This window comes from Perognathus longimembris, chromosome 23, assembly GCF_023159225.1.
Source record: "Perognathus longimembris pacificus isolate PPM17 chromosome 23, ASM2315922v1, whole genome shotgun sequence".
Lineage (NCBI taxonomy): Eukaryota > Metazoa > Chordata > Mammalia > Rodentia > Heteromyidae > Perognathus > Perognathus longimembris.
In genome coordinates this window covers 31,893,420-31,920,581 of record NC_063183.1, presented here as the reverse complement: position 1 = coordinate 31,920,581, position 27,162 = coordinate 31,893,420, and the positions used below count along the sequence as shown (strand labels likewise).

The 27,162-nt window shown below is 60.3% G+C and overlaps 2 protein-coding genes across 5 annotated transcripts in view; both read left to right on the top strand.

Annotated features, from left to right (window-relative positions):
• Positions 1-24,421, top strand: part of Mapkbp1 (mitogen-activated protein kinase binding protein 1) — a 66,244-nt gene extending 41,823 nt beyond the window's left edge. For 2 of the 4 annotated variants that reach the window (XM_048332372.1, XM_048332373.1), the window contains exons 10-31: positions 10-199; positions 712-858; positions 1,171-1,346; positions 1,973-2,064; positions 2,292-2,417; positions 2,688-2,758; positions 2,897-3,018; positions 3,919-3,994; positions 4,098-4,209; positions 4,530-4,593; positions 4,854-4,988; positions 5,149-5,285; positions 5,493-5,548; positions 6,407-6,643; positions 6,993-7,159; positions 7,324-7,469; positions 7,561-7,758; positions 7,905-7,989; positions 8,151-8,428; positions 8,539-9,135; positions 9,541-9,626; positions 10,459-12,702. In XM_048332372.1, the coding sequence (XP_048188329.1) occupies positions 10-199; positions 712-858; positions 1,171-1,346; positions 1,973-2,064; positions 2,292-2,417; positions 2,688-2,758; positions 2,897-3,018; positions 3,919-3,994; positions 4,098-4,209; positions 4,530-4,593; positions 4,854-4,988; positions 5,149-5,285; positions 5,493-5,548; positions 6,407-6,643; positions 6,993-7,159; positions 7,324-7,469; positions 7,561-7,758; positions 7,905-7,989; positions 8,151-8,428; positions 8,539-9,135; positions 9,541-9,626; positions 10,459-10,686 (3,526 nt within the window). In that variant the 3' untranslated portion in view covers positions 10,687-12,702. Of the gene's footprint in view, positions 1-9; positions 200-711; positions 859-1,170; positions 1,347-1,972; positions 2,065-2,291; positions 2,418-2,687; positions 2,759-2,896; positions 3,019-3,918; positions 3,995-4,097; positions 4,210-4,529; positions 4,594-4,853; positions 4,989-5,148; positions 5,286-5,492; positions 5,549-6,406; positions 6,644-6,992; positions 7,160-7,323; positions 7,470-7,560; positions 7,759-7,904; positions 7,990-8,150; positions 8,429-8,538; positions 9,136-9,540; positions 9,627-10,458; positions 12,703-24,410 lie in introns of those variants that run through there. The other 2 variants (XR_007208792.1, XM_048332374.1) reach the window with 2 other exon arrangements.
• Positions 13,043-27,162, top strand: part of Pla2g4b (phospholipase A2 group IVB) — a 27,981-nt gene continuing 13,861 nt past the window's right edge. Inside the window, 13 exon segments of the mRNA XM_048332380.1 lie at positions 13,043-13,146; positions 21,329-21,482; positions 21,904-22,135; positions 22,137-22,158; positions 22,272-22,328; positions 22,650-22,745; positions 22,874-22,950; positions 26,011-26,083; positions 26,227-26,363; positions 26,453-26,504; positions 26,507-26,583; positions 26,875-26,915; positions 27,038-27,080. Coding sequence (XP_048188337.1) covers positions 13,083-13,146; positions 21,329-21,482; positions 21,904-22,135; positions 22,137-22,158; positions 22,272-22,328; positions 22,650-22,745; positions 22,874-22,950; positions 26,011-26,083; positions 26,227-26,363; positions 26,453-26,504; positions 26,507-26,583; positions 26,875-26,915; positions 27,038-27,080 — 1,125 coding nt within the window. The 5' untranslated portion in view covers positions 13,043-13,082.

Sequence of the window (27,162 nt, the reverse complement as noted above, 5' to 3'; positions counted from 1 at the left end):
CTCCCATAGTCGCCTCTTCTCTGGAGGACCCAATGCCAGGTATCCAGACACAATTGCCTTGACCTTTGATCCAACTAACCAGTGGCTGTCCTGTGTGTACAACGACCACAGCATCTACGTTTGGGATGTGAGGGACCCCAAGAAAGTGGGCAAGGTGTACTCTGCTCTCTACCATGCCTCCTGTGTCTGGAGTGTGGAGGTACGTGGGGTGGCCTAGCTGGCCTCAGACGGGGTTGGCTGAGTTACCATTGTCGTGGGGATTCCAAGTATATGACCTTGTATACCGGCTGCCTCCTTGCTTTTCCAGTGGCATCCCTGGCATGGCTGCAGGGGACTGAGCTTGAGTCTCAATGCTTATCCACCTGTCTTCCTCATCCATGGTCTCAACGATCTTGGACAGGTTACCACACTTGACCAAGCCTTAGTCTCCTCAACTATAAAATGATGTGCCCGATTCATCTAATTGTTCTAAGAATAATATTAAATGATGCCAGTGGGAGCCAGAGGAGGGCCTGATATACACTAGGTGCTAGGTTAATAGGCTTTCCTTCAGTAATTATGTAGTATACGTAACAGTTATGTCTTATTATGTGCCAGACACCCGACTAAACCTTGGACAGCATTGCCTTTAATTTCATTCCCTCATCTCCTTGGGCAGCTGAAAGATGCTTCCCTAAATAGAAGTCTGACTCCTTGCTTCTGTCCGTTCAGGTGTACCCTGAGGTGAAGGACAGCAACCAGGCCTGTCTGCCTCCCAGTTCCTTTATTACCTGTTCCTCAGACAACACCATCCGCCTGTGGAACACCGAGAGCTCCGGGGTACATGGCTCTACCCTGCACCGAAACATCCTCAGCAATGTGAGCCCGAGGCCCTTCCGGGCCTCCGCGTACATAGTGCCCTGGGTCCCCGAGCCCCTCTGCATGCTTAGGAGCCCCAGGCCTGGGTCCTTCTGCATGCTTAGGAGCCCTGAGGCCTGGGACTCTGCATGCTTTGTACTCTATGCCCACAACTTTTGTCCCTTGGTCTGAGGAACTGGGTCCTCAGACATTGGCCTTGCAGGGTTTTGGGGCCTCTATGAAACAAGGGTTTATGTTGCCCAACATTCCTCTCCTCTTGCCGCAGCGTCATGTCTGTTCTGCCTTATCTGCCTCTTTGACGTGCCCCACTAGGATCTCATGAAGATAATCTATGTGGACGGGAACACTCAGGCCCTGCTGGACACTGAGCTGCCTGGGGGGGACAAGGCTGATGGGTCCCTGATGGACCCCCGCGTGGGCATCCGCTCCGTGTGCATCAGCCCCAATGGACAACATCTCGCTTCGGGAGACCGTATGGGCACACTGAGGTAATGCCAGGACTGGAGTGGGTGTGGCTGCCTCCCACCGGGGCTGTGATGTGGGGTCCCCAAGAGCAGAGCTGTAGGATTGTCTCACAAAGGAACCTAGCAGAAACGAGCTTAACCAAGTGATTATTAAGGGTTAATGTCCATGCGTTGACTTGTTAATACACTAACGACATAATATTGTTCTGTGGTACACTTAACAAAAACGCATAAACTCAATCGTGACAGAACACTGGACAGGTTCAGACCGAGGTACACACAACAGAGTAACTGATCAATATTTCAAACGTGCTGTGGTCATGAAAGGCAAGTAAGCTGAAGCTATGATGAACTACAGGGGATTAAAGAGAAGGAACTGGCACTCTGTGGTGAAGTTTGAATGTGATCGTTAGTAAATAGTAATGTACTATTATAAATGTCCTGTTCTGATCATTATACTCATTATATAAGCTGTTGATATTAGGTAAAGCTGAATAAGGAAAACAGACATCTCTATCTTTATGCAGTTTCCTTCTAACCTTAAAAAGAAAGAATGGATGGCTGAGGAGGGAAAGGATATAGCTGCTGAAGGGAGCCATTTTCCTTGCAGCCTGACAGTCACCTCCTCCCTCCTCACCTCATCCTCACAGGGTACACGAGCTGCAGTCCCTGAATGAGATGCTCAAGGTAGAGGCCCATGACTCGGAGATCCTATGTTTGGAGTACTCCAAGCCAGACACAGGTAAGGAGCATGCCCAGAACGGCCCGCAGGGATCTTCCTGACTCTCAGGTGTGGGGCTTGCCGTCCTTTGGACCACTTGATCTCCTCAGGTGAAGAGGAGGACAACGTTCCCTGCTCTGGGTTTATGTAGCTTAGGGATATGAGACTCCATTCCCTTGGGGTCTTTCCCAGGCTTACCTAAGGCTGCTCAGGGCACACGTGAGCCAGTGGAGTTCTTCCACCCGCAGGTCTGAAGCTGCTGGCCTCCGCCAGCCGGGACCGGCTGATCCACGTGCTGGATGCTGGGCGGGAGTATAGCCTACAGCAGACACTGGATGAACACTCGTCTTCCATCACTGCTGTCAAGTTTGCAGGTGGGAACAGGGCAGTGGAGACACCTCCTGCCACCTGCCACCTCCCCATTTTTTTTTTCATGAGAAAGGTCTGCTAGGGGTAGGAGGCCTGGGGCTGGGGCTGAGGATGGACAGAAAGGAAAACCTGGGTTTAGAGAGAAGCATTCTGATCAGTTGTCCTACCAAGTAAAACAGCTTGACCGGGCCTCTTCAGACACGGTGTTCAGAAGGCAGGGAAAAGGCTGCTCCCATGTGGTGGGACATGGGAACAGCTTGGCTCCTCCTCCTCAGCCAGCGATGGGCAAGTGCGCATGATCAGCTGTGGAGCGGACAAGAGCATCTACTTTCGCACTGCCCAGAAGGTGAGGGTGCTGGTGTCCCTCCAGGGGGCAGGGGGGGGAGGAGGGTCTCTGTCAGAGAGGAAGGGAGGTGAAGCGGGCGTGGTGGGCCTGGGGATGCGTTTGGTGTGGGTCTGCCCCCATGCCTTTTCATTCCTGTAGTCTGGAGATGGCGTGCAGTTCACACGGACGCACCACGTGGTACGGAAGACAACCCTCTACGACATGGATGTGGAGCCCAGCTGGAAGTACACAGCCATTGGCTGCCAAGACCGAAATATCCGGTGGGCATCCCCTTTGCAGCCTTCTTGGTTCCTACTCTAGGAGTTGTTCATACTCTAGGTGGGTCAGCTCTATGCAGCTGACACTCCACACCTATCTCGTTTATTTATTTTTATTTTTGACAGTCCTGGGGCTTGAACTCAGGGCCTGAGCACTGTCCCTGAGCTGCTTCTGCTCAAGGCTAGCACTCTACCACTTGAGCCACAGTGCTTCTGGCTTTTTCTGTTTATTCTGGTTTTTTTTCTGGTACTGAGGAATTGAACCCAGGGCTTCATGCATGCTAGGCAAGCACTCTACTGCTAAGCCACATTCCCAGCTCCCCTTTTTAAGAAATGTTTTTAACCGTTTTTTTGTTTTGTTTTGTTTTGTTTTTTTGGTCTTTTTTAGTACTATAGATCAAGCCCAGGACATTGTACTTGCTAGGCAAGTGCTTTGCCACTGAGCTACATCCTAGCCCCACACGTATAAATATATATATATATATATATATATATATATATATTTTTTTTTTTTTTTTTGCCAGTCCTGGGCCTTGAACTCAGGGTCTGAGCACTGTCCCTGGCTTCTTTTTGCTCAAGGCTAGCACTCTGCCACTTGAGCCACAGCACCCACCACTTCTGGCCATTTTCTATATATATGTGGTGCTGGGGAATTGAACCCAGGGCTTCATGTATACAAGGCAAGCACTTTTGCCACTAGGCCATATTCCCCCGCCACACCTATCTTTTTGACTAGGACTTTGTATCTGCTTGAGCCTACAGAATAAGTACTTTGTGTTAACTGAGAATGGTAGCCATCCTGCTGTTAGGCGGTGGCTCCCGGAAAGAACGGGCTGGGAGTGACTGCTGGAATTTCTAGCATCCTGGTGTGCCTTGGTATATAAACAAGCTGTTTCTTTACAGAATCTTTAACATTAGCAGTGGGAAGCAGAAAAAGCTGTTTAAAGGGTCGCAGGGTGAGGATGGCACGCTCATTAAGGTAGGGGCTGTGTGGAATGAGCACAGGGCCGGGGTCGGGGCAGAGGGCCCCGGTGGAGCGGGGCTGGTGCTGTGTGCCCCGTCAGCTGTGTGCCACTGCACAGGTGCAGACAGACCCCTCGGGGATCTACATTGCCACCAGCTGTTCTGACAAGAACCTCTCCATTTTTGACTTCTCCTCTGGCGAGTGCGTGGCCACCATGTTTGGTCACTCGGGTGAGTGTAGCTTTCCACTTCTCTTTGCATAGAACACTGTTCTTTCTGCCCTTAGTCCTCGCTAAGTGCAGTCCCAGCAGCTCTGGCCACCCCCACCCCAGCATGGGCCCCTTGAATGAAGCAGGGGGGAGGGCCTGCTGGCAGATGGGTGCAGCAGGGTGCTTCTCCCCTCCCCTGCATCCATACTCAGAGCAGGGAGCCCCAGGGTGCGGACTGCACTTGACCCTCCCCGCCCATCAACCCCCATCTCCAACCTAGGACAGACAGGCATGCTTGGGAATCCAGTGCAGCTCACAGGCCATATTCTTTGTTCTTCACAGAGATTGTCACCGGCATGAAATTTAGTAACGATTGCAAACATCTCATCTCGGTGTCGGGGGACAGGTGAGCAGAAGCCAGCTTCCCTGAGAGGCAGATTCTTCCTCTGGGCCACACACACCCCACCTCTCTCCTCTCCCTCTCCCTCTCCCTCTCCTCCAGAGATGTGTCTCTGGGAAGTGGGGTTGAACAGGGGTATTTCTTGTTGGGCCTGAACTGGCAGTGGTGGGTAGCTTGGTCTCCTTTCCAGTCCTCAGGGAAGCAGGACTCAGAGCAGTTTCTCCAGAGTCCTCCCCTGCCCCTCCCTCCCCCACCCTCCACCCTAGCTGCATCTTTGTCTGGCGCCTGAGCTCTGAGATGACCATCAGCATGAGGCAGCGTCTGGCCGAGTTGCGCCAACGTCAGCGAGGAGGCAAGCAGCAAGGACCATCTTCTACCCAAAGGGCTTCCGGACCTGCCCGGTAAGAACAGAACATCGGCAGGTGATAGGTGGGTGTCCAGATGGCTTGCCGCGGTCTGTTGGTCCTCCACCTTCCTTCCCACAAAAAGACCCATCATTCATGTCGGCTTCTTCCCCCAGTGAGTCTCCTCTTGCCATGACCTTCCTTGTCTTGGAATCAGGCCCCAGGCTCCAGTGATGCTTTCTTCTGGACCAGCTCTCTCATCAGATAGTGACAAGGAGGGAGAAGATGAGGGGACTGAAGAAGAAGAACTGCCAGCGCTGCCCATCCTTTCCAAGGGCACCACGAAAGAGCCAGGTGTGTGGAAGTCTGCTGTGGCGCTCGACAGGCACTAGCTGGTATAGCGGTTAGACGAACCTTTCCTGGAGCCATAGGGGCGGCCGTAGTGTGAACTGAGGAAACCAAGGCACGACTGTGCGCACACCAGGGACAGGCTGATGTGGGGTGCTGGGCCCAGGGGTGAGCAGGCAGAGATACTCCTTGTGATTGCCTATTTCTTTCTAGCCTCGGTCCCTGGCCCAGCTTTGCTCCGAAGCCTGTCCCACTGGGAGATGAATCGGGTAAGCGTCCACCACTGAAACGGGCTTCCAAGGCTGCAGGAAGTGAGGGGTGTGGAAGGGGGGGGCCTCTCTCTCTATGCCCTGCCAGGCATTTGAGCATAGTGTGCCCGTGGCCCCTGGCTGTGTGGAGACAGGAGGGCTCAAGCCGCCGGGCTGCTCCTGGGTTAGGGGTGGGGTCACCCCCCACAAGTCAGGTGTGCCACCTGCTCATCTCACGGGCCTAGCAGCCTGAGGGCAGGCGGAGACAGGAACGGCGGGGGGGGGGGGGGGGTGGGGTGAGCCCAGTGGTTAGAAGGAAAGTTCAGAAAAAAACAAGAGCAGAAATCTGGGGAGATGGTCGTTGTACAGACCCCAGCGGGGGTCAGCTGAGGACAGCCCAGGGAAGCATCCACACGGGAAGCCGGGGCTCTCGGAGCAGCCGCGCAGCCCGGGCTTTCAGGCCCCGTGGTCTAAGGCTGTGGAATTGGGAGCATCCTCACTACACCAGGGCTCTCAAGTCTGGGCATTCTTAGTACTACTTGTGAAGGACCTTTAGAGTCGTGTTGGGGCTACTTCAGAGTAGAGTTGTTGCTGTGGAGCCGCAAGTGCCACTGGGTAAAGGCAGAGACCAGAGGCTCCGTGTGAGGTGAGGGCAGACACAAGCATGAACCGGCAGGCGGTTGACTGTGAGCCGGGTCGCACTCGCCACCTGGGCCTTCTGATTGTGGTTCCCTCATGTAGAATGGGTGCAGGAGTGCCTGCCTTGTAAAGTGGTTTTAGGGTGGCATGAACCCAGGAGAGTGCCCGGCGCGCAGTAAAGAGCGTGTTTGCTGAGAGTGTGTATAGTTCTTACTCTTCCTCCACCACCAACCTCGCCAGGCGCAGGAGCCCATGGAGTTCCTGGACTCAGCACCTGTAGCCAACTCTGGACCTAGAAGAAGGGGGCGCTGGGCCCAGCCAGGCGTGGAATTGAGTGTCCGCTCCATGCTGGACCTGCGGCAGCTGGAAACCCTGACCCCAAGCCCTCAGGAGCCCAGCCAGGACTCCCCAGCTGTGGCCATACGCAGCCCTGGGAAACAGAGACCGCAGGTCCCCGCCACCTCCCGAGCCGGCCAGGTGAGCCGGCTTTCTCCCCGTGCTCTGGGGTTCTCCCGGAAGCCCTAGCCAGCTCGGGCCAGCAGCAGCTAGGACTGAGCCCGGGTGCAGCCATGCTTGCTCTGTGGCCGGTGGGTGGTCAGGCCCCCGTGGCCTTCGCTTTGGAGAGGCGACTCTTGGTATTGAGGGGGCCGGAGCTGTCCGCTGAGCAGCCGAGCGGCCATGCAGCTCCAGGAGCTTGCTGTGACAGGCCAGCCTGACCTGGCTTCCTGGGTCTGTCCTGAGGGTTGGGGTGGCCAGCTTTCCCAGAGCTGTCGAACGCCAGTGCCTCTCCACATGAGCCCCCGCGTGCCCTTTTGTGTACCCCCAGAGTGAAAAGCCCCCTCGGCCCCAGGCTTCCCAGCCCTGTTCCTGCCCCCACATTATCCGACTGTTGTCACAAGAGGAAGGAGTCTTCGCCCAAGATCTGGAGCCTGCGCCCATGGAAGACGGCATTGTCTACCCAGAGCCCAGCGACAGCCCCACCATGGACACCAGGCAAGGGTCCTCCCCGTCAGACCCCGGCATGCCGCTTCTCCTCTCAGCTGGGGAGGGGCCGCCACGCTACCCCCTCATCTCAGTCCCGCTCCCAGGCCGGAGCCCAGCGGGGCCGCGGCGCCTCTGTGCTCACGGCCCGCCCTTCCCCTGCCGGGCCCTGGCAGTGAGTTCCAGGTACAGGCTCCAAGCAGAGGACCCCTGGGAAGAGTGTACCCCGGCAGCAGGGAGTCAGAAAAGCATAGCCCTGACAGCGCGTGCTCCGTGGATTACAGCAGCAGCCGCCTTTCCAGCCCAGAGCACCCCAATGAAGGTGAGGGGGGGGGGCGGCCTGGCCGGGGCAGGGCTCGATGCCCTGGTGACCTCAGGGTGCAGAGTGACGCGTCTCCCCTCCCCCGCTCCAGACTCGGAGAGCACGGAGCCCCTGAGTGTGGATGGCATCTCCTCAGACCTTGAAGAGCCAGCCGAGGGTGACGAGGAGGAGGAGGGAGAGGAGGCCGGCCCTGGCCTCTATGGGCCCCAGGAAGGCGGCCCCCACACTCCGGACCAGGAACAGTTTCTGAAACAGCACTTTGAGACTCTGGCCAATGGGGCCGCTCCAGGTGTGGTCAGAGGGCCAGCGCGCAGGTGGGGCGTCTGGCCCCCAGCTTGCCTGGCAGGCAGGACTTGGGGTTTCCTTCTAGGGGAAGCAGAATCCGGGCAAGGGCTTTCCTTCTGCCCCAGCTCACACTTTGCGTGCCTCCAGCAGGGGGTCCAGTGAGGGTCCCGGAGAGGACGGAGGCTCGGAGCATCTCTTCGCGATTCCTGTCGCAAGCGCAGACCTCGCCCCTCAGGTAGGGCGCCTGCCCACTCGGGGGGCCCTGGACGCCTGGCTTGGGGAGGCGCGCCCCGCCCTGACCCTGCCGGGCTTTGTGCCTTGCTCTCCCAGCGCCTCCCTCCTTCGGAGGAGGAGCGCTGAGCCCTGTCGGGGTCCTCTCCATGTTTCTTCCCGCAGGGAGCCACCCCCATCCTCCTCAGGCTCGGCACTGATGTGGAGACCTGTCCAGGTGCCACAGGTATCTGAGGAGCTGAAAGGCCGTGGTGCCAACCCCCCAGGGGCACCCCCAGAGGGGGAGGCCCCTCCTGGCCACCCCAGCCAGCAGGCGGTCCCCGTGCTGCTGCCACGCCGCCGGAACAGCCCGGACAGCGGCTGGGCCTCCAAGAGAGGGGCCGCAGCCAGCCCCTTAGCCGCGCTCCACAGGGCCCAGTCGGCCCACAGCCTGGAACCGCAGGGTGAGGAACGGCGGGCTCAGCTCCGGGAGGGGCGTGGGGAGCAGACGGGCATGCCGCTGCCGGGCTCACCCCTTGGCCTGCAGTAGCAATAGCTCTCCATCCGTCTGCAGGTGAGGAGCCTTCTTCAGGCCCGTTGTGCTCACGGGAGATGGAGGCTCGGGGGAGCCTGGGCTCCCTGCCCCCTGCTGACCACCGACCGTCACGGCCCCGGTCCTACCAGAGCCCCAACACCAGTTCTGTGGCCAAGATAGCCCGCAGCGTTTCTGTTGGAGAGAGCCTGAACCAGGCAGCTGAACCTCAAGCCCCTGTCCCCATCCGAGTCTTACCCTTCAGCAAGCTGGCCCTGCCCAGCCGGGCGCACCTAGTCCTGGACATCCCCAAACCACTGCCCGACCGGCCCAGCCTGGCCACGTTTTCACCTGGGCCCAAGGGGCAGGCCCCTGGGGAGGCGGAACAGCCCGGCACCTCAGCGGACCTGGGAAAGGCTCACAGTATATCTGAGCGGCTGGCGTGTTTGGGGGAGGGTGCCCCTCCCAAGCCTAGGACAGAGCACCAGGCTCTTCCTGGGCCCAGCGGCCCCTGTGCCCAGCAACTGCCGGCCAGCAGCCTCCTCCGAGGCCCCAAGGACTCGCAGCCCCCAACCCCTGAGAAGACTCCCAGCCCCATGGAGAGCACCAGGCCAGGGGCAGCCCTGAGCCAGGACTCAGGTGCGCGCGGCCCCACAGCCTCATCGCTTGCCCCGTCCTCTCTCGTCCTCTCTCGTCTCTGTCGGCTGCTTTCTCTCTCCATCCCATTTCTGTGCGTCCAGCCTTTGGCGTGTTCCATCCTGTCTGCTGCTGTCTTGGTCCATAAGTCATACCCCCGATGGCAAGATGCTGCTGCCCATCTTCAGGGCCTCCCTGGCCTCCTCAGCCTGCCAGTGCCCTCCGGACCTGGGCTGGCCGTCTCCTCTGGGCCTGCGTTGTGTGTGCTGGTGGGAAGGTGGAGGAGGGGTGGGCAGGAGGCAGGGGCTGACTGGGTGCCGTGCTCAGGGGCAGGCCTCGCCTGCTCTCGGAGCCCTGGTCGGCCAGCCGGCCAGCCGAGCCTCCCTGAGCAGTATCTGTCCCTCTCAGAGCCAGCTGTGCGCCTGGAGCAGTGTGAACAACTCGTGGCAGAGCTCCGTGGGAGTGTGCGCCAAGCAGTGCAGCTCTACCACCTGGTGAGTGGTGGCGCCAGGCAGCGGGAAGAGGGCTTGTCCCTTATTAGGGGCTTAAAAGCCGAGTGTCAAGCTGGAGGCCGGCTGGGGCTCACGCCTGTCATCCCGGCTACTCAGGAGGCTGAGATCTGAGGATCACGGTTCAAAGCCAGTCTGGGCAGGAAAGTCCCCATGGGACCACTCAGAAAAAGCCAGAAGTGGCGCCGTGGCTCAAGTGGTAGAGCGCTAGCCTGGAGCACAAAGAGGCTCAGGGACAGCGCCCAGGCCCTGAGTTCAAGCCCCACAACAACAGATAGCTGAGTGTCTAGAACAGTCATTGATAAAGCTGGTCTACAGAGATGGCCGCACTCAGGAACATGCTCAGCAGGGTAGGTGAGCAGGTCAGAGGCCATGCCCGACTTCCTGAACTGAATATCTGATGGCCATTTCTGGTTAAGAACTGGAAACTTCAGACAGGAAATTGGGCATGGAAAGGCCATATGTGCTAGTTTGCTAAGATAATTCAAGTTTATTCCTACTGCCTTAGTGGAGTTACTAATTTATCCTTGTTTTCATAACCAAAAATGATTTGATGACCCTAGACATAGGGGACCACCCAGCGGGTCCCAGCCTTTGAAGCGGTGCAGCGCTGTCCAGAGGGGGAGCTAACAGACAGCCCTGTAGTCTGAAGGGCTCCTCTGGGTCATCCATGAGACTCGGTGTCTCACATCCCCCGGTTATTCCTTATGGGTGCCCAGCCTGGCCCTTGGGCCAGATGGAGCCCCGCCCTTCCACATGCAGCCGCTGCCAGGCCTGCTGCTGTTCCTCCGCCTCACGCCTCGGGGTCTCATTGCAGGTGGCCAGCTGTAAGACGCCCTCAGCAGAGCAAAGTCACATCCTTCGGCTCTTGAGAGACGCCTTCTCCTCCGTGCGACAGGAGCTAGAAGCCCTGGCCGGGGCCGCCCTGGCCAGCCCCGGCGGGAGCCCCGGCGCCGTGGGAGCTGAGCAAACGCAGGCCCTGCTAGAGCAATACTCAGAGCTGCTGCTTCGGGCCGTGGAGCGGCGCATGGAACGCAGACTCTGAGCTCCGGGCCCAAGCGAATGCTCCCCTATTCCACTCCCCAGAACCTGCAAGCATGCAGGGGTCCGTGCTCGGAGGAGAGGCAGCTTCCTGGCCGCTCCCTGCGGGGCCCCTGTATTTATTAATTTATTACCCTGACTGTTGCCTCGCGTCCTTGGAACTCCTGCCCTCGATGCCCGTCCAGGGGCTTGGCGGGGGTAGGTCTTGGGTCTTTGTCACCTTGGTGCTGTGAGGGGCAGGAGGGCAGCCTGCCTCGTGAAGGGGGTACCAGGACAGGCTGGCCCTTTCTTAGAAGCCATTTGACGTTACTTCAGGGATGGGCTCCCTGGGGTGGAGCATACACAGGGTACTTCTGTGGGGTAGAGGTGACAGGTGGCGCTGTGCTCGGCGCCCTGCAGCCGCCTGTGCGCCTCCACCTCTACTTCCTCTTCCCCCACACCAGCTGCACCCTCCCGGCCACCCTCAGTTCCTCATAGTGCAGAAGGGCACAGCTGCCTGCTTTCCATTAGCGTCTCCAGCAGTCAGGAGACTCGAGGTGGCATCGAGACCTGAGCCCCTACATTCCATCCCCCCCCCCGCACCCTAGCATCGTTTCTCCCCCCACAGCCCCCTTTCCGTTCTGGCCAGCTGTGTGTGGGACAATGCTGCAGGACAGTAAAGCCCCCGCTGGGAAAACGCGAGCCCCTGGCCTCCTTCCCTCAGCTCCTGAGGCTCCCCGCCCTCCAGGGTTGGTCCCCTGAAGCTGCTGAAGCCCAAAGGACCCCGCTGCCCCCTGTGTCCCCACCCCCGCGCAGTCTGAGGCCTGCGCTGGAGTTTCCCTCTTGGTTTACAGGACGCCTGCCCACCTCCTGAGGACTTTGGCCACCAATGAAGTCACACACACACACACACACACACACACACACACACCCGCTTGAGTGCTCAGTACTAGACAGAGCACATGGCTGGCTGACGTGAGCCTGATTTCCTCTCGCGTTCTGCCTCAGCCTCACCACTCTGGAACTTGTAGGGGAACCATAAAAAGGAATGGAGCACCATTAAATCCCAATTCTGGATTGATTCTTGGTGCTCACCACCTAGTTGATAGGAAATGGTCCATAGGACACCTGTTACAGGTAGGAGGAACCTCCTGGAAGGCAGAGCTGGGTGCCCAAGGGTGCTGTAGAACGTGGAGGTTGAGAGGGAGGTACAGGAGCCGAGAGACACACTGGAAGTAGTAGGTGGACAGGTAAGTGGCAGAGGTAAGGGGATTCGATGAGAATTGAAAGGGCAGTTAGAGACGGAGACTGCGTAGTAGGCATAGGACAGGAATAAATAGTGAGGTAGGAGCAGAGTTGGGGTGAACCGTGTGTCTCTGGGCCCCCCTGCTTCCCTCTGTGCCAAGCAAGGCAGGGCCCCAAAGGCCTGCACAAGTGGCTCCAGGCTTGGTGGACAGGCTTTAGAGTTGGGCACCCAGCCATGTTGCTTTAGCTTGAGTGTCTGAAGCAAACCAGAACCGCACTCCCACTTCCTCTTATCTGCTTGGCCAAACTCAAATCTGGCCCCAGGAATCTCAACTGGCAGGGGGTGGACCCCTGGCAACCCTGCCCGCCTGAGGGTAGGAGCCCAGGCCAGCTGCAGCCCACCCCAAATAGGGCTCTCCCCTCCCCGCGCCAGCTCCTTGGCGACCCTAGTCTAGGCAGCCTTCCCTTGGTGAGGAGGGGGTCCATTCCTGCTAAGGTTTATGGGAATGCAGCCGGACCCCTATGGCAGCCCCTGCCCGCCCACGAGGTGGGGGGCCTTGCGGTCTGTCGCCCAGTTCCCTTCTGCATGTCTGAGGCCACCGGCATCCGCCGTCCCCGACCAGATCTGCCCGCCCCGGTTTTGAAAGCCCCTTATTTATAACTTTTATACATTGCTCCACCTTGGCGCCGGCCTCCTCCCCGCTGCACGGGGCGGGGACTGTTTTTAACATATCTGTTTGTACTGGTGTATGAACTCGTCAATAAACCATTTGTTAACTGGGATGCCAGCCAGCCAGGCCGGCCGTGCTGCCTGCTGAGTCCTGTGAGTCTTGGGGTGGAAGAGGAACTGACTGGCCAGGCCTGCGAGGACCCAGGGGTGGGCGGGGTCAGGGGCGGCATGGCCACCGGGGGGCGGGGCAAGAAACGGGGTGGGCGTGCTCAGGCGTTCTGGGAGTGGGCGTGGCTTGGCGCGGCGAGGGCCTGGGAGTGGGCGGGCGTGCTCAGGAGTTCTGGGCGTGGGCGGGGCTTGGAGTGGGTGGGCGTGCTCAGGAGTTCTGGGAGTGGGCGGGGCTTGGCGCGGCGAGGGCCCGGTGGGCGGGGCCTGGAGCGGCGCGGGGGCTGGAGGCCCCGCGGGCCCGGGGTTCCGGAGTTCCGGGGCGGGGCCCGCGGCGCGTCATGGCGGAGGCGGCGTTGGACGCGGTGCGGAGCGCTTTACGAGAGTTCCCCGCGGCGGCACGGGGTGAGCTCGCGCGCGCCGGGGACTGCGGCGTCCTGGCCGCGGCCACGCGGGGGGCCGGGGCTCGCGTGCGCAGCTCCTCCGCGGCCGCACGCCTTCGCGGCGGGGGGGGGTGGGGGGGCGGCTTCTCCCTGACTCCCGGGCCCCGCACGGCCCCCGGGGCGGGGGGGGGGGGGCGGCCGGGTTTAGCGTGCGTCCGCCGGCTCGCGTTCTCCGGTCGGTGCTGGGCGCGAACTCACCCTCGCCGGAGCCACGGCGCGCCGGCGGCCTTCCCCGTCCCCGGGCCCCGCCGCCGCCCCCGCCCCGGGCCCCGCCGCCGCCCCCGCCCCGGGGCCCCGCCGCCCGCGCTTCGCGTTCCATTTTCTGGCGGCTGCAGCGTGGATGGAGCCGACCTCCCTCCGCGGGCGGGCGGGCGGGCGGGCGGCCCCTGAGCCTCCCCGGCCCGTCCGTTTGTGGCCCCTTTGTTTTGTATGTAGTTCTGCTGGTGTGAAGGCGTCGGGCGTGGGGGTGGGGGCGTCCCTCGTGTCGGACCGGGGCTCCCCTCCCCCCCATCGCTCAGCAGATCAATCACCACCACGGTGTTTCCCACACCATTGCCGTCGTTGACTTAGGATCCGCCCGTGGTGCCCGGCATTCCGCGGGGGTGTGCGTGTGTGTGCGTGTGCGTGTGTGTGTCTGTCCGTCCTGGGGCTTGAACTCGGGGCCCGGGTGTTAAATTGCAGATGAGAGTCTCATGGACTTCCGCGGCCCAGGCCTGCTTGGCCCGGCCCGCCTCCGATCTCCAACCCCAAGTGTGTGGAGCTGGGCTCCCAGGGGTGAACCCCGGGCTGTTGGTCAGCGCCTCTTGGGGCTTTTAAACAAGTTCACTGTGTTTGGGAAACATCCAGAGAAGCGGTGTTCTCCGTGAGGGCGGATCAGCCGAGGGCTGGTGGGCTCCGGAGGCCCGGGGCAGGGCGTGCATGTCTGTGATCCCAGCGAGGAGTCCAGGCTCACCCAGACCAACTCTCAAAATAACTCAAGCAAAGCCAGGCCAAGCCATAGCTACGCAGGAGCTTCAGATCTGAGGATCATGGTTCAAAGCCAGACCAGGCAGAAAAGTCTGTGAGCTTCTTCTTCAATAAACCACTCAGAGGAAGCTGAAAGTGGCACTGTGGCTTAAGTGGTAGAGTGCCGGCCTCCAGGACAAAGAGGCTTGCGGACAGCACCCAGGCCCTGAGTTCAAGTCCCAGGACAGGCAAAAAAAAAAAAACACCAAAAAACTGGAACAACTAGAGGCCTGGCTCAAGTAGCAGTGCCACTTGCCTAGCAAGCATGAGGACTCTTAGTTCAGACACCCCGAAATTCAAACTACCAAGTGTAAACGGAGCAGCTCCTGGTGAGTTGGGGGGAGGGGCTCTCTCGGGAGTGTTCTTGTCAGTCTTCGCAGAAGAATTATTGGGTTGAAGAAGTTGTTCAGATCTCTCTGGAAATTCTCAGTTTGAAGCCCCAGTTGAGGAAAAACAGCCGGTCTGTGAAGGAAACAGTGAGCAAGTAAAACTGATAGAATTGCAGGAAAAAATCCTAAGGGTAAGAGGAAGGCAGCTTCCAGCTATTGCTGGACCTCGCGGCTGGGGGGAAAGGGAGCCCTGGGTTCAAGCCCCAGCCCCCAAACCAGTGATGATGGCAGCGACCCTAAACCCCAGGGAGCACCACAGGTCTGTGCTGTGTCCATGCTCTCCTCCCAGGTGACTGCTTCGAGGGGCTGGCATTTCCTCCCTTCCCCTGGCCACCAGGGCTGCCACTTGGTTTGGGTTTCTGATCTAAAGACACGTGCTCCCTCACGCAGTAAGGAGGACCAGTGTGGAGACCGAGCTGCGAGAGGTAGCCCACGCCCTCAGAGGTGAGAGGGCACGTGCTGGTCATTTGCAGCAGGGGGCAGTGGCCGCTGGTGGGGCTGGACTTGGAGGATGACAGTAACAAAGCAAGCCCCCCCCCCCCCCCAGTCCCTGTCAGCCAGTCTGAGCACTGCCTGAGGAGAGGGCAGAGCAGGAGCGAACTGGACTGGGAAGGTCAGTAGGTCTGGTCCTAGCATAGCTGGAACGCTGCGGAGCGCGTGTGTTCTGTAAGGAGTCTTCACGGGGGCCGTGGCAGGACGAGGCCAGGTGGCTGGGGGGGGGGGGGCGGGGAGCCCAGCCAGAAAATCCGGTTCCTTCAGGGCAGCCACCATCCGGGCTGGGAACTTCCTTCACCTGCCCCATCTCTTGAGCAACTACTTATGTGGTGGGTGCTGTTACAGGCATGTATTCGTGAACAAGATAAACCCCTCTGCCTTCTCAGATGATTCCGATAGGATGATGATGTTGTACAAAGGGGCCACAATTCCATGTCAGGTTATGAGTATAATGCTTTTTTTTGGGGGGGGGTAGTCTTGGGGCTTGAACTCAGGGCCTGACCACCGTCCCTGGCTTCTTTTTGCTCAAGGCTAGCACTCTACCTCTTGAGCCACAGCACCACTTCTGGCTTTTTCTGTGTATGTGGTGCTGGGGAATCAAACCCATGGCCTCATGCATGCTAGGCAAGCACTCTACCACTAAGCCACATTCCCAGCCCCTACAGTGCTTCTTTTTTTTTTTTTTTTTTTTGGCCAGTCCTGGGCCTTGGACTCAGGGCCTGAGCACTGTCCCTGGCTTCCTTTTGCTCAAGGCTAGCACTCTGCCACTTGAGCCACAGCGCCACTTCTGGCCGTTTTCTGTATATGTGGTGCTGGGGAATCGAACCCAGGGCCTCGTGTATCCGAGGCAGGCACTCTTGCCACTAGGCTATATCCCCAGCCCCCTACAGTGCTTCTTGATCAGTGTTAACCCCTCCTTTGCTCTCCCCTGTATTTTCCCATCCCTCTCCTCAAGTTACAGAGTTCATTTTTTACATAATTTGCATGGAATATAATGACTGCATGGCTTACCCTTCCTCCCTCCATTCCTGTATCCTCTCGTATGCCCACCACTGCAAAACACATTTCCACTTCCTGGTATTTGTTTTGTAGAGTGGTACTTTAAACAGTACTTTAGTTGTTCAAAGAGTTATCCTTTTGGATCCCTACCCTAAGTATACCGTCCTTTACTGTTCATTTGTGTGTAAACACATTGCCCTTATGTTATTGTGCAAACTTGTATTTTAGATCTAGCTTCCATATATGAGAGAAAACATGAACCCTTTAGCTCTATGAGCCTGTCTTACTTCACTCAACATGATTTTTTTTTCTAGAACCATCCTTTTCCCTGCAAATAGCATATTATTCTTTCTGACGGATGAGCAAAATTCCACTGTATATGTACCACATCGTCTTGATCCACTCATCTGTTGTAGGGCATCTGGGCTGTTGCCTTAACTTGGCTCTTGTGAATAGTGCAGCAATGAACATGGTTGCACAAGTGTCTTTACTGTATCCTGACTTGTGATATTCTAGGTAGATGCCCAAGAGTAGTATGGCTGGGTCATAGGGCAGTTCTATATTTAGTCTTTAGGAACCTCCAAACTGCCCTCCAGACTGGTTGTACTAGTTTACATTCCAACAGAGGGAATGTAAACAGCAGCATTTGTTGTTGTTTGAATTCTCAATGTTGGCCAATCTTACTGGGGTGATAGAATCTCAGTGTTGTTTTGATTTGCATTTCTTTTATAGCCAGTGATGATCAGCATTTCTTCATATGTTTATTAGCTATTCTGAGAAGTCTCTGTTTAGCTCCTTTGCCCATTTATTGCTTGGATTTACTTTGGTGGGGGGGGCAGTGGTTTTTTGAACTCCTTGGGTATTTAGGACATTAGGCTCTGGTTGGGTGTATCACTGGTAAATATCTCCCAGTCTGTTAGCTGTCTTTAGCTTAGCAATTATGTCCTTTGCTATACAGAAACTTTCTAGTTTGATTTAATCCCATTTGCCAAGTTTATTTATTGAGCCCCTGGGACTCCCTTCAGAAAGTTCCTGCCTATGCCAATAAGTTATAACATTTCTCCTCTTTCTTGTACTTGTTTCAAGGCTTCAAGTGTGTTATTGATCCATTTTGAGTTGATATCAATGCAAAGTGACAGGCAGGGGTGCAATTTTAATCTTCTATGTGTGGATGTCCAGTTTTCCCAATACCAGTATTGAAGAGGCCCTTATCAAATAGTAGATGATGGTAGGTATATGGGTTTATTTCTGGGTCTTCTAGTCTATTCCACTGGTCTTCAAGGCTATTTTTATGACAAGCTGTACCAAGCTGTTTATGTGCCAAGCTGTTTCTGATGTTATAGCTGTGTAGTAAAGCTTGAGGTCTGGAATTGTGTTACCTCTGGCATTATTCTCTCTCTCTCTCTCTCTCTCTCTCTCTCTCTCTCTCTCTCTCTCTCTCTCTCTCTCTCTCTGTCTCTCTCTCTCTCTCTCTTTTTCCCCTAAAATTCCTTGAGCTATTCTGGATCTTTTGTGGTTCCATATAAATTTTTGGATTGTTTCGTCATCTTGGTGACAAATGACTTTGGGATTTTGATGAGTATTGCATTGAAATTGTAGGTCGCCACTAACAGTATAGCTATTTTTACTATTTTAATTCCACCTATCCATGAACTTGGGAGATCGATTTCTTTCTTCGGATTTTTTTTTCTGCCAGTCCTGGGGCTTGAACTCAGGGCCTGAGCACTGTTCCTGAGCTTTTATGCTTAAGGCCAACACTCTACTGCTTGAGCCATAGCTCCGCTTCTGGCTTTTTTTGGTGGTTAACTGTGGATAAGAGTCTCCCAGAGGCTGGGAATATGGCCTAGTGGCAAGAGTGCTTGCCTCGTATCCATGAAGCCCTGGGTTGGATTCCCAAGCACCATGTATATAGAAAACGCCAGAAGTGGCACTGTGGCTCAAGTGGCAGAGTGCTAGCCTTGAGCAAAAAGAAGCCAGGGACAGTGCTCAGGCCCTGAGTCCAAGCCCCAGGACTGGCAAAAAAAAAGTCTCCCAGACTTTCCTGAGTAGCTAGGATTACAGATGTGAGCAATTAGCACCCAGCTCTTCACAGGTTTTTTTTTTCTTGTTCTCTCTCTGTGTGTGTGTATGTGTATGTATGTATGTATGTATGTATGTATGTATTTACTGGTCCTGGAGTTTGAACTCAGGGCCTGGGCATTGTCCCTGAGCCTTTGTGCCCAAAGCTAGTGCTCTTGCACTTGAGCCACAGCTCTGCTTTTGGCTTTTTGGTAGTTAATTAGAGGTAAGAATCTCATGGACGTTCCTGCCCAGTCTGACTTTAAATTGTCATCCTCAGAGCTCAGCCTCCTGAGTTGCTAGGGTTATAGATGTGAACGACTAGCGCACCTGGCTTTTCTTTAGATTTTTTAATAGTTTCGCTATAGAAGTTTTTCACTTCCTTGGTTAGGTTTATTCCTAAATATTTTGGACTTTTTTTTTAATTGGACATAAATTTTTATACAAGGTGTTGTGCAAAGAGGGTGCAGTTACATAGTAGGGCAGTGTGTACATTTCTTATGATATCTTACGACCTGTTTTTCTATCCCGTGTCTAGGTCAGGTTGACATATATGCAATATACAATGTATCAAGAACATATACAGTATTCACAGACTTGGTCTGTACTGTCTCTCCGTCTCCCTTTGTTAACAGTCATATATCAGGGAGATCATGCCCCTTTGTTTTCTGTGTTCTAGGCTTGTCTCACTCAACATTATTTGTTCGAGTTCTGACCATTTCCCTGTGAATAACAGTATTTCACCATTCCTAATCGCTACGTAGTATTCCATTGTGTATAAGTACCATATTTTTTTGGATCCATTCGTCTGTGGAGGGGCATCTGGGTTGTTTCCATATTTTAGCTATTGTGAATTGTGCCGCGATAAACATGGAAGTACAAATGCCTTTTTGATATCTTGGATTTTGCTGTTTAGGATAGATGCCTAGGAGTGGTATGGCTGGGTCATAGGGTAGGTCAAAATATAGGGACTTTTTTTTTTTTTTGGCCAGTCCTAGGGCTTGGACTCAGGGCCTGAGCACTGTCCCTGGCTTCTTTTTGCTCAAGGCTAGCACTCTGCCACTTGAGCCACAGCGCCACTTCTGGCCATTTTCTGTATGTGGTGCTGGGGAATCGAACCCAGGGCCTCATGTATATGAGGCAGGCACTCTTGCCACTAAGCCATATCCCCAGCCCTGGACTTTTTTTTTTTTGAGGCTATTACAAATGGAATTATTTTCCTGATTTCCCTATCTGTACCTCCTCTGCTGGTATACAGAAAAAGCGATTTTATAGGAATTTTTTTCCCCAGTCCTGGGGCTTGGACTCAGGGCCTGAGCACTGTCCCTGGCTTATTTTGCTCAAGGCTAGCACTCTGCCACTTGAGCCACAGCACCACTTCTGGCCATTTTCTGAATATGTGGTGCTGGGGAATTGAACCCAGGGCCTCATGTATAGGAGGCAAGCACCCTTACCACTGGGCCATATTCCCAGCCCAGGGAAAATGGTTTTTGTTTTTCACTATTTAATATGATGTTGGTTTTAGATCTGTCATATATAGCTTCTCCAAAGCTTTCATTATCACAGATGTTAGATTTTTTTTTCCCCCAGTCCTGGGGCTTGGACTCAGGGCCTGAGCATTGTCCCTGGCTTCTTTTTGCTCAAGACTAGCACTCTGCCACTTGAGCCACTGCGCCACTTCTGGTCATTTTCTATATATGTGGTGCTGAGGAATCGAACCCAGGGCTTCATGTATAGGAGGCAAGCACCCTTGCCACTAGGCCATATTCCCAGCCCCAGGTGTTAGATTTTTGTTGAGGGCTTTTTCTGCATCTATTGAGATGGTGATGTGATATTGTCTTTGGCTCTGAGGATGTGGTATATTACGTGTATTGATTTACATGTAATAAACCACCTTTGCATTTCTGGAATAAATCAACTTGATTATATATTTTTTTTCCTGTCATGGGGCTTGAACTCAGGGCCTGGGCCCTGTCTCTGAGCTTTTTTACTCAAGGCTATCACTATACCTCTTTGAGCTATGGCTCTGGCTAGTTGGAAATAAGAATCTCATGGACTTTCTTGCCCTGACTAGCTTTAAAAACATCATCCTCAGATCTCAGCTTCCTCGGTAGCTAGCTTCCAGTGCCTGGCTATGATTTTTTTTTAATTAGTTATTGAGGGCTGGGAATGTGGCTTAGCGGCAGAGTGCTTGTCTAGCACGCATGAAGCCCTGGATTTGATTCTTCAGCACCACATAGACAGCAAAGGCCAGAAGTGGCGTTGTGGCTCAAGTGGCAGAGTGCTAGCCTTGAGCAAAAAGAAGCCAGGGACAGTGCTCAGGCCCTGAGTCCAAGTGCCAGGACTGGCCAAAAAACAAGCAAACATACTTTGGGGAAAAAAGGTGGGGGGAAGGATGGAGGTATACCTCAAGAGGTGGAGCCCCTTCCTAGCAAGTGCAGAGCCCTGGGGTCAACCTCCAGTCCATACACGCATACACGCGTGCGTAGGAAAGATTCAATTGCAGGATGACGGGGCCGCTGAAGGCTTTCTGCCCAGGTGTCCACAGTGGTCCTGGGTACCTGAGTAGGCCATGCTGTTTGGTGAGTCTCAAACGGTTGAGCCCTGGCCTCTCCTCAGTGCGGTCACGAGCTCTACCGCTTGAGACCCCGGCCCGTTTATACCACAGTCAACTGGAAGTAGGAGCCTCGCGGCTGGGCTGGGCTGGGCCGGCTCGGAGCTCAGCCTCCGGAGCAGCTGGGATTGCAGGCGTGATGATGACGGGGCCATCTTCTGATCCCCACACCGGCCAGGCCAGGCGCTGGGGCCTCTCGGGGCCGCGCGCCACCCCGCTCGCGCCCCGGCGAGGGCACCGTGCCACACGCAGACGGGGCCCCGGCCGGTGTCCAATGGGCCCTGGGGGGGGGGGGTCCCTCCAAGATGGGGAGGCTGCGGGCCTGCGGGTGCACCGTGCGGGCCCCACAGAAGATCGGGGGATGGCTGGGTGGTAGCCCTGGGGCCCCGTGGACTCGGCCCGTCCCTGCTCGCGTGTGCGTGCGTGCCGTGCGTGGTGCGTGCGTGCGTGCGCGGTGCGCCCATGCCCTCCAGTGCCCGCCTCGTGGGGGCGCGCGTCGGTGGGGCCTCCCGGGGAGGGCGCCCGTGACGGGGGCGCCCGGCAGACACCGGACGCCGCGTCCCTTCGCCCGCCCCTCCCCGCAGAGCTGAGCGTGCCCCCCGCCGTGCCCTACCTGGACGGGCCCCCCACGCCGCTGGCCTTCTACCGGGACTGGGTGTGCCCCAACCGGCCCTGCATCGTCCGCCGCGCGCTGGGCCACTGGCCGGCCCTCCGCAAGTGGTCGCTGCCCTACCTGAGGTGGGCGCCCTCCCCCGGGCGGCGGGGGGGCTGAGGTGGGGCGCCCTCCCCCGGGCGGCGGGGGGGGGCTGAGGTGGGGCGCCCTCCCCCGGGCGGCGGGGGGGGGCTGAGGTGGGGCGCCCTCCCCCCGGGCGGCGGGGGGGGGGGGGCTGAGGTGGGGCGCCCTCCCCCCCGGGCGGCGGGGGGGGGGGCTGAGGTGGGGGCGCCCTCCCCCCGGGCGGCGGGGGGCTGAGGTGGGGCGCCCTCCCCCGGGCGGCGGGGGGGGGGGGGGCTGAGGTGGGGCGCCCTCCCCCCGGGCGGCGGGGGGGGGGCTGAGGTGGGGCGTCCTCCCCCGGGCGGCGAGGAGGGGGGGCGGGGCGGGGGGGCGTGCCGGGGGGTTCGCCGGGCCCCCCGCCCAGTGCCGGTCCCCCCCCCCCCGCAGGGCCGCGGCGGGCGCCACGGAGGTGAGCGTGGCGGTGACCCCGGACGGCTACGCGGACGCGGTGCGCGGGGGCCGCTTCGTGCTGCCGGCCGAGCGCCGGCTGCCGCTGGGCCGCGTGCTGGACGTGCTGGAGGGCCGCGCCGCGCACCCCGGCGTGCTCTACGTGCAGAAGCAGTGCTCGAACCTGCGCGCCGAGCTGCCCGCGCTGCTGCCCGACCTCCCGCCCCACGTTGCCCTGGGCCTCCGAGGCCCTAGGTGAGCGGGGGGGGGGGGGGGGCGGGGTAGGGGGGGGCGGCGGGGTACGAGGGGGGGGGTGGATGTCCGCCCGGCCCCGGCCCCGGCCCCGTGACTCGCGCTCCACCCCGCAGGAAAGATGCCCGACGCGGTGAACTTCTGGCTCGGGGAGGCCGCGGCCGTGACCTCGCGTGGGTGCCGGGAGCGTGGGGGAGGGGGGTGGGGGGCGGGGGCGCCCGGCGGCGGAGGGGAGGGGGGGTGGGGGGCCGGGGTCGCCCCGGCGTGGGGGGGAGGGGGTGGGGGGAGGGGGTGGGGGTGGGGGGCCGGGGTCGCCCCGGCGTGGGGGGGGGTGGCCACGCGTGTTCTCGGGGCGGCGCCGGGGCTTCCCCCGCCTCGGTGAGGTCCGGCTCCGGCGGGTCGGGCTCGGGGTGCTGCCGGCCCCTCCCGCGCCCCTCGAGGCCGGGGGGCCCTGGGCTCCGCGCTCACGCCCGGCCCCCGCGTCCTGGTCGCAGTGCACCGGGATCACTACGAGAACCTGTACTGTGTGCTGTCGGGGGAGAAGCGCTTCCTCCTGCACCCGCCCAGCGACCGGCCCTTCATCCCCTACGGTAGGCGGGGGGGGGGGCGGGGGGGCGGGGGCGGGCGGCGGGGCCGGGGGACATGGGCCGGCGGCGGGCGGGCAGTGGGGCCGTGCGAGCGCCACGACTCCCCACCCCTCCCTCCGCCCGGGCCTCAGAGCTGTACGCGCCGGCCACGTACCAGCTGACGGAAGACGGGGCCTTTAAGATCGTGGACGAAGAAACCACGGAGAAGGTGAGTGCGCGCCCGCGCGCGGGGAGCCGGCCCGGGAGGAAGCCCCGCGGCCGCGAGCGCTGCCCGCCGCGCCCCTAGGTGCCCTGGATCCCGCTGGACCCCCTGGCCCCGGACCTGGCCCGGTACCCCGGCTACAGCCAGGCGCGGGGCCCTGCGCTGCACCGTGCGCGCCGGCGAGCTGCTCTACCTGCCCTCCCTGTGGTTCCACCACGTCCAGCAGTCCCACGGCTGCATTGCTGGTGAGGAGCCCGGGCCGGGCCGCGGGGGGGGGGGGTGGTCATCGCGTCACGTTCTCAGCCCCGCGTCTCCCCACAGTGAATTTCTGGTACGACATGGAATATGACCTCAAGTACAGTTACTTCCAGCTGCTGGACTCCCTCACCAAGGCCGCTGGGCTCAACTGAGGGAGCCTGGTGACCGCTGCCAGGGACGGGGCTGGCGGGGCGCTCCACCCCCCCGGAGCCCAGGACCACCGGCAGCAGTGTGCCAGCCTTCCCTGCCCCCCCCCACTGCCAGGGACGGGGCTGGCGGGGCGCTCCACCCCCCTGGAGCCCAGGACGACCGGCAGCAGTGTGCCAGCCTTCCCTGCCCCCCCCAATGCCAGGGACAGGGGGCTGGGGGGGCGCTTCAGCCCCCCGGGGCCGGTCCACTTGAGAGCCAGCCTGGATTCTGAATGTGCTGGCTGGTGCCAGGGTCCAGCTTGGGTTGCGATCAGAAGTCATAGGGAATATCAGAATCGAGAGACACAGGGTAAAAAGACAAGCGACTCCAAAAGCAAGACTTGCAGAGCCATTTGGTGTAAACCCACGGAGCAACTCATGGGGGGAGAGCGGAGGGGGGAGGGGGAGGGGGATGAGGGAGGCGCTAACAAACTGTACAAGAAATGTACCCACTGCCTTACGTATGAAACTGTAACCCCTCCGTGCATCACTTTGACAATAAATAATGATTAAAAGAAATCGGCAGTCATGAGAGGTGTCAGGAAGGCCAGGAAATGGCAGGCGGACCGGGGGAGGGTGTCCAGGAAGGTGCCACACAGGTCACACGGGGAGAACAGGTGCCTCTCACCGTGCCGCGGCCCCAGGTGGGTGAGTCACTGTCTGGAGGCTCAGCGTCCCGGCAGCCCTGCGCGGCCTGGGCCTGGTGGGGGCGCGGTGGGCTTGGCTGGGCCTGGGGGGGGGGGCGCGGTGGGCTTGGCTGGGCCTGGGGGGGGGGGCGCGGTGGGCTTGGCTGGGCCTGGGGGGGGGCGCGGTGGGCTTGGCTGGGCCTGGCGGGGGCGCGGTGGGCTTGGCTGGGCCTGGGGGGGGGGCGCGGTGGGCTTGGCTGGGCGGGGGGGGGGGGGGGGGGGGGCGCGGTGGGCCCGGCCGGGGCTGGCAGGGGAGCGGGGGGCGCGGTGGGCCCGGGCTGGGGTCTGAAAGGCCCCACGTGGCCGGCTCGGAGGGAGCCGTCAGCAGAGCTAGCTGCGGTCCTCTGTGTCGCCTTCCTCAGCCTGGTGAGGGCTTGGGGGTTCAGGCAAGAACGTCAGGGTGGCCCTAACCAGGCTGAGCCACTCCCCGGCTTGAGGACTCGCCTGCTGTCCAAGCCCACCCCCCGGGCGGACGGGCTGGCCGGGGCCGGGGCCTCACTGACCCAGATCCAGGGCAGCCCAGGGGGTCCGGTGCCCTGGAGATAACCCGGGTGGAAGTGACGGAAGCCCTGCCCGCCCCGCCCCTCCCATTGCCCGCAGGCTCCCTCCCCGCCCTCTGGAAGCGCAGGAAGAGCCCCTGGCCCTGGGGGCCACCCCCAGCCTCATCCCCGGCCCCCACTGCGGGGGGCGGCGGGCAGGCGTTGGCACCGAGGAGGCTTTGAACTTGGTTTTATGTGGCGGGGGCCACGCCCTGGCCGGGTCACGACACGACGAAGCCCGGGTGCTCAGCCCACATTGCTCAGGGCTCCCGTCAGGACCGGGCATTCCTGCCGTACAGGCACCGAGAGGTTGTGAAAGGCCCTGCCCGCGCCGCCCTGCCCGCACCGCCCTGCTCCTGTGGGCCGCGGCCCCCGTGGCGCTGGAGACCCCTCCTCCGCACGGGGCCGGCGCCGGCTGGGTGGCCGCGGGGGACCGGAGCGCCCGGGGCTGCCCCGGGAGGGTCGGGCGCCCACTCCCGGGCGGGCGGGCGGCAGGTCGGGTGGCGGGCGTGGCCTCGGTGGCGTGGAGGCGGCCGGTGGGAGGGGCCGGGAGGAGCCTGTGCCAGCTGGGCGCCTCGGCGTTGGCGCTGTGTTAAAAGCCAACAGTCGTAGTCCCGAGCCACGGCCCCATCACTCCTGCCCCGAGGACTCAGCCTCATGGCTGTGGTAAGAGGTCTCCCCGGGACCCGGCGCCGTCCAGGGCCCGTGTGGGGGGGCGCTGCTGGTTGGCTGTTCTTGGCGGCTGCGGGCTCTCGGGTGGTGGGCTGCTCATGGGCGGCCGGAGGCAGTGCCCTGCCCCGGGGCCGAACACAGCGCCCCGGCCGCTTTCCCGAGGCCCCTGGGCTAAGGGACCGCTTGGTGCTGTTTCGGGATGGGGTGGGGCGGGGGGGGGGTGGGGGGGGTCCGAAGGCTGCCACAGGTGCATGAACTTTCCCCGTGGGGACCTGGGGTGTTCTGGGCTGGATCCACGGGGCACCCTCTGGCCTTCCCCCGGCCCTGCCGGGCCACCATGCTGCCCTGCCAGCCAGGAAGAGCCCTCCCGAGAGCAGCCAGGGCCGTGGGGTCCCCCCGCCCCGTCCATTTCCAGGACTGGTGGGCCGAGCGGCCTGGCTGCCCGCCGCTGCGGTGGGCGGTGTGGGGGAGGGCGGGAGGGCGGGAGGAGTCACAGTCACGGCTGGTCTGTGTCCCGGTCCTGACCGGGCCCTTGGATCTGGCCCCGCCTCCCTGCCTCAGTTTCACTGTGTCACAGTGCATTCCTCGGCGGTTGTGTGGTAGGGCGGTGGCCGCCAGGCCGCTGGTGTAAGTGGGCAGGGGCGTGGGGGCCCCCCGTGGGGCGGGCCTCGGGGTCCGGGGCCAGGCCGGGGGGCTGCTCCACTCCCTGCGCTTCCTTTGCAGGCGAAGGTGCCGGGAACGTGCCTGCTCACCGTGCGCGTCCTGCAGGCCCACGGGCTGCCTTCCAGGGACCTGTGTGCGTGGCGCGGGCCCAGGAGCAGCGGGATTGGGTGGCAGCCCCGGTGGGAGGGCAGGGGGGCCGAGGGGGGGAGCGCGGACCCTGGGGCGGCGGGGGCGGGAAGGGCACGTGGCCTCCCTGACGGCTCGCTCCTCCCGCAGTGACCCCCTCGGACTGCTACGTGACCCTGTGGCTGCCCACGGCCTCCAGCCGCCCGCTGCAGACACGCACCGTCAAGAACAGCAGGGACCCCGTCTGGAACCAGAGCTTCCGCTTCCGCACCCACTGCAAGCTCAAGGTGACGGGGCGGCCCCGGTCCCCCCCCCCCCCGCCCCTCCCCACCCCACCCCTCCTTCCCGAAGCCAGCTACCCTGCCGCCCTCTCCAGAATATCCTGGAGCTGAAGGTCTTCGACCAGGACCTGTTGACCCAAGATGACCCCTGTTGTCCGTGCTGTTCGACGTGGGGACCCTGCGAGTGGGGGAGTCCCGGCGCCAGAGCTTTTCCCTGAGTTCTCAGGTGAGGGCTCCCCTCTCCACCAAGCCGGGAGCTTCCGGAGGGCAGCCCGGCCCCCGCTTTGCTTTCTTCTCTTCAGTAGAGCATCCAGAGGGGGGCGGCGCCCTCCCCCCCCCCCCCCCGCTGGCGTCTCCCCGCGCCCCCCGCCCGGCTGGCGTGTCCACGCGCCCCGCGCCCCCCGCCCCGCTGGTGTGTCCATGCGCCCCGCACCCCCCACCTGGCTGGCGTCTCCCCGCACCCGCGCCCCCCGCCCCGCTGGCGTCCTCAGCCCCGCGCTCGCTCCTCTCTCCGCAGGCGCAGGGGCGGCTGGAGGTTGAGTTTCGGCTGCAGAGTCAGTGAGTCGGGCCGGGGCGAGCTCCGGGAGGGGCAGCGGGGCGCCCCACCCGCCCCGCGGAGGAGGAGGGGGTCTGGGGACCCGCGGCTGTCTCTCACCGAGGGTCCCTGGGGTTCCTTTCAGGCCAGCTGGAGCGGAGTGGCTCGCCAGCAACGGCATCCTGGTGGTGAGTGGGAACAGCACTTGGGGGGGGGCCTGTGGCCCCCGGGGGCTCCCCGACGGCCCGGGATCTCCAGCGAGTGCTCGGG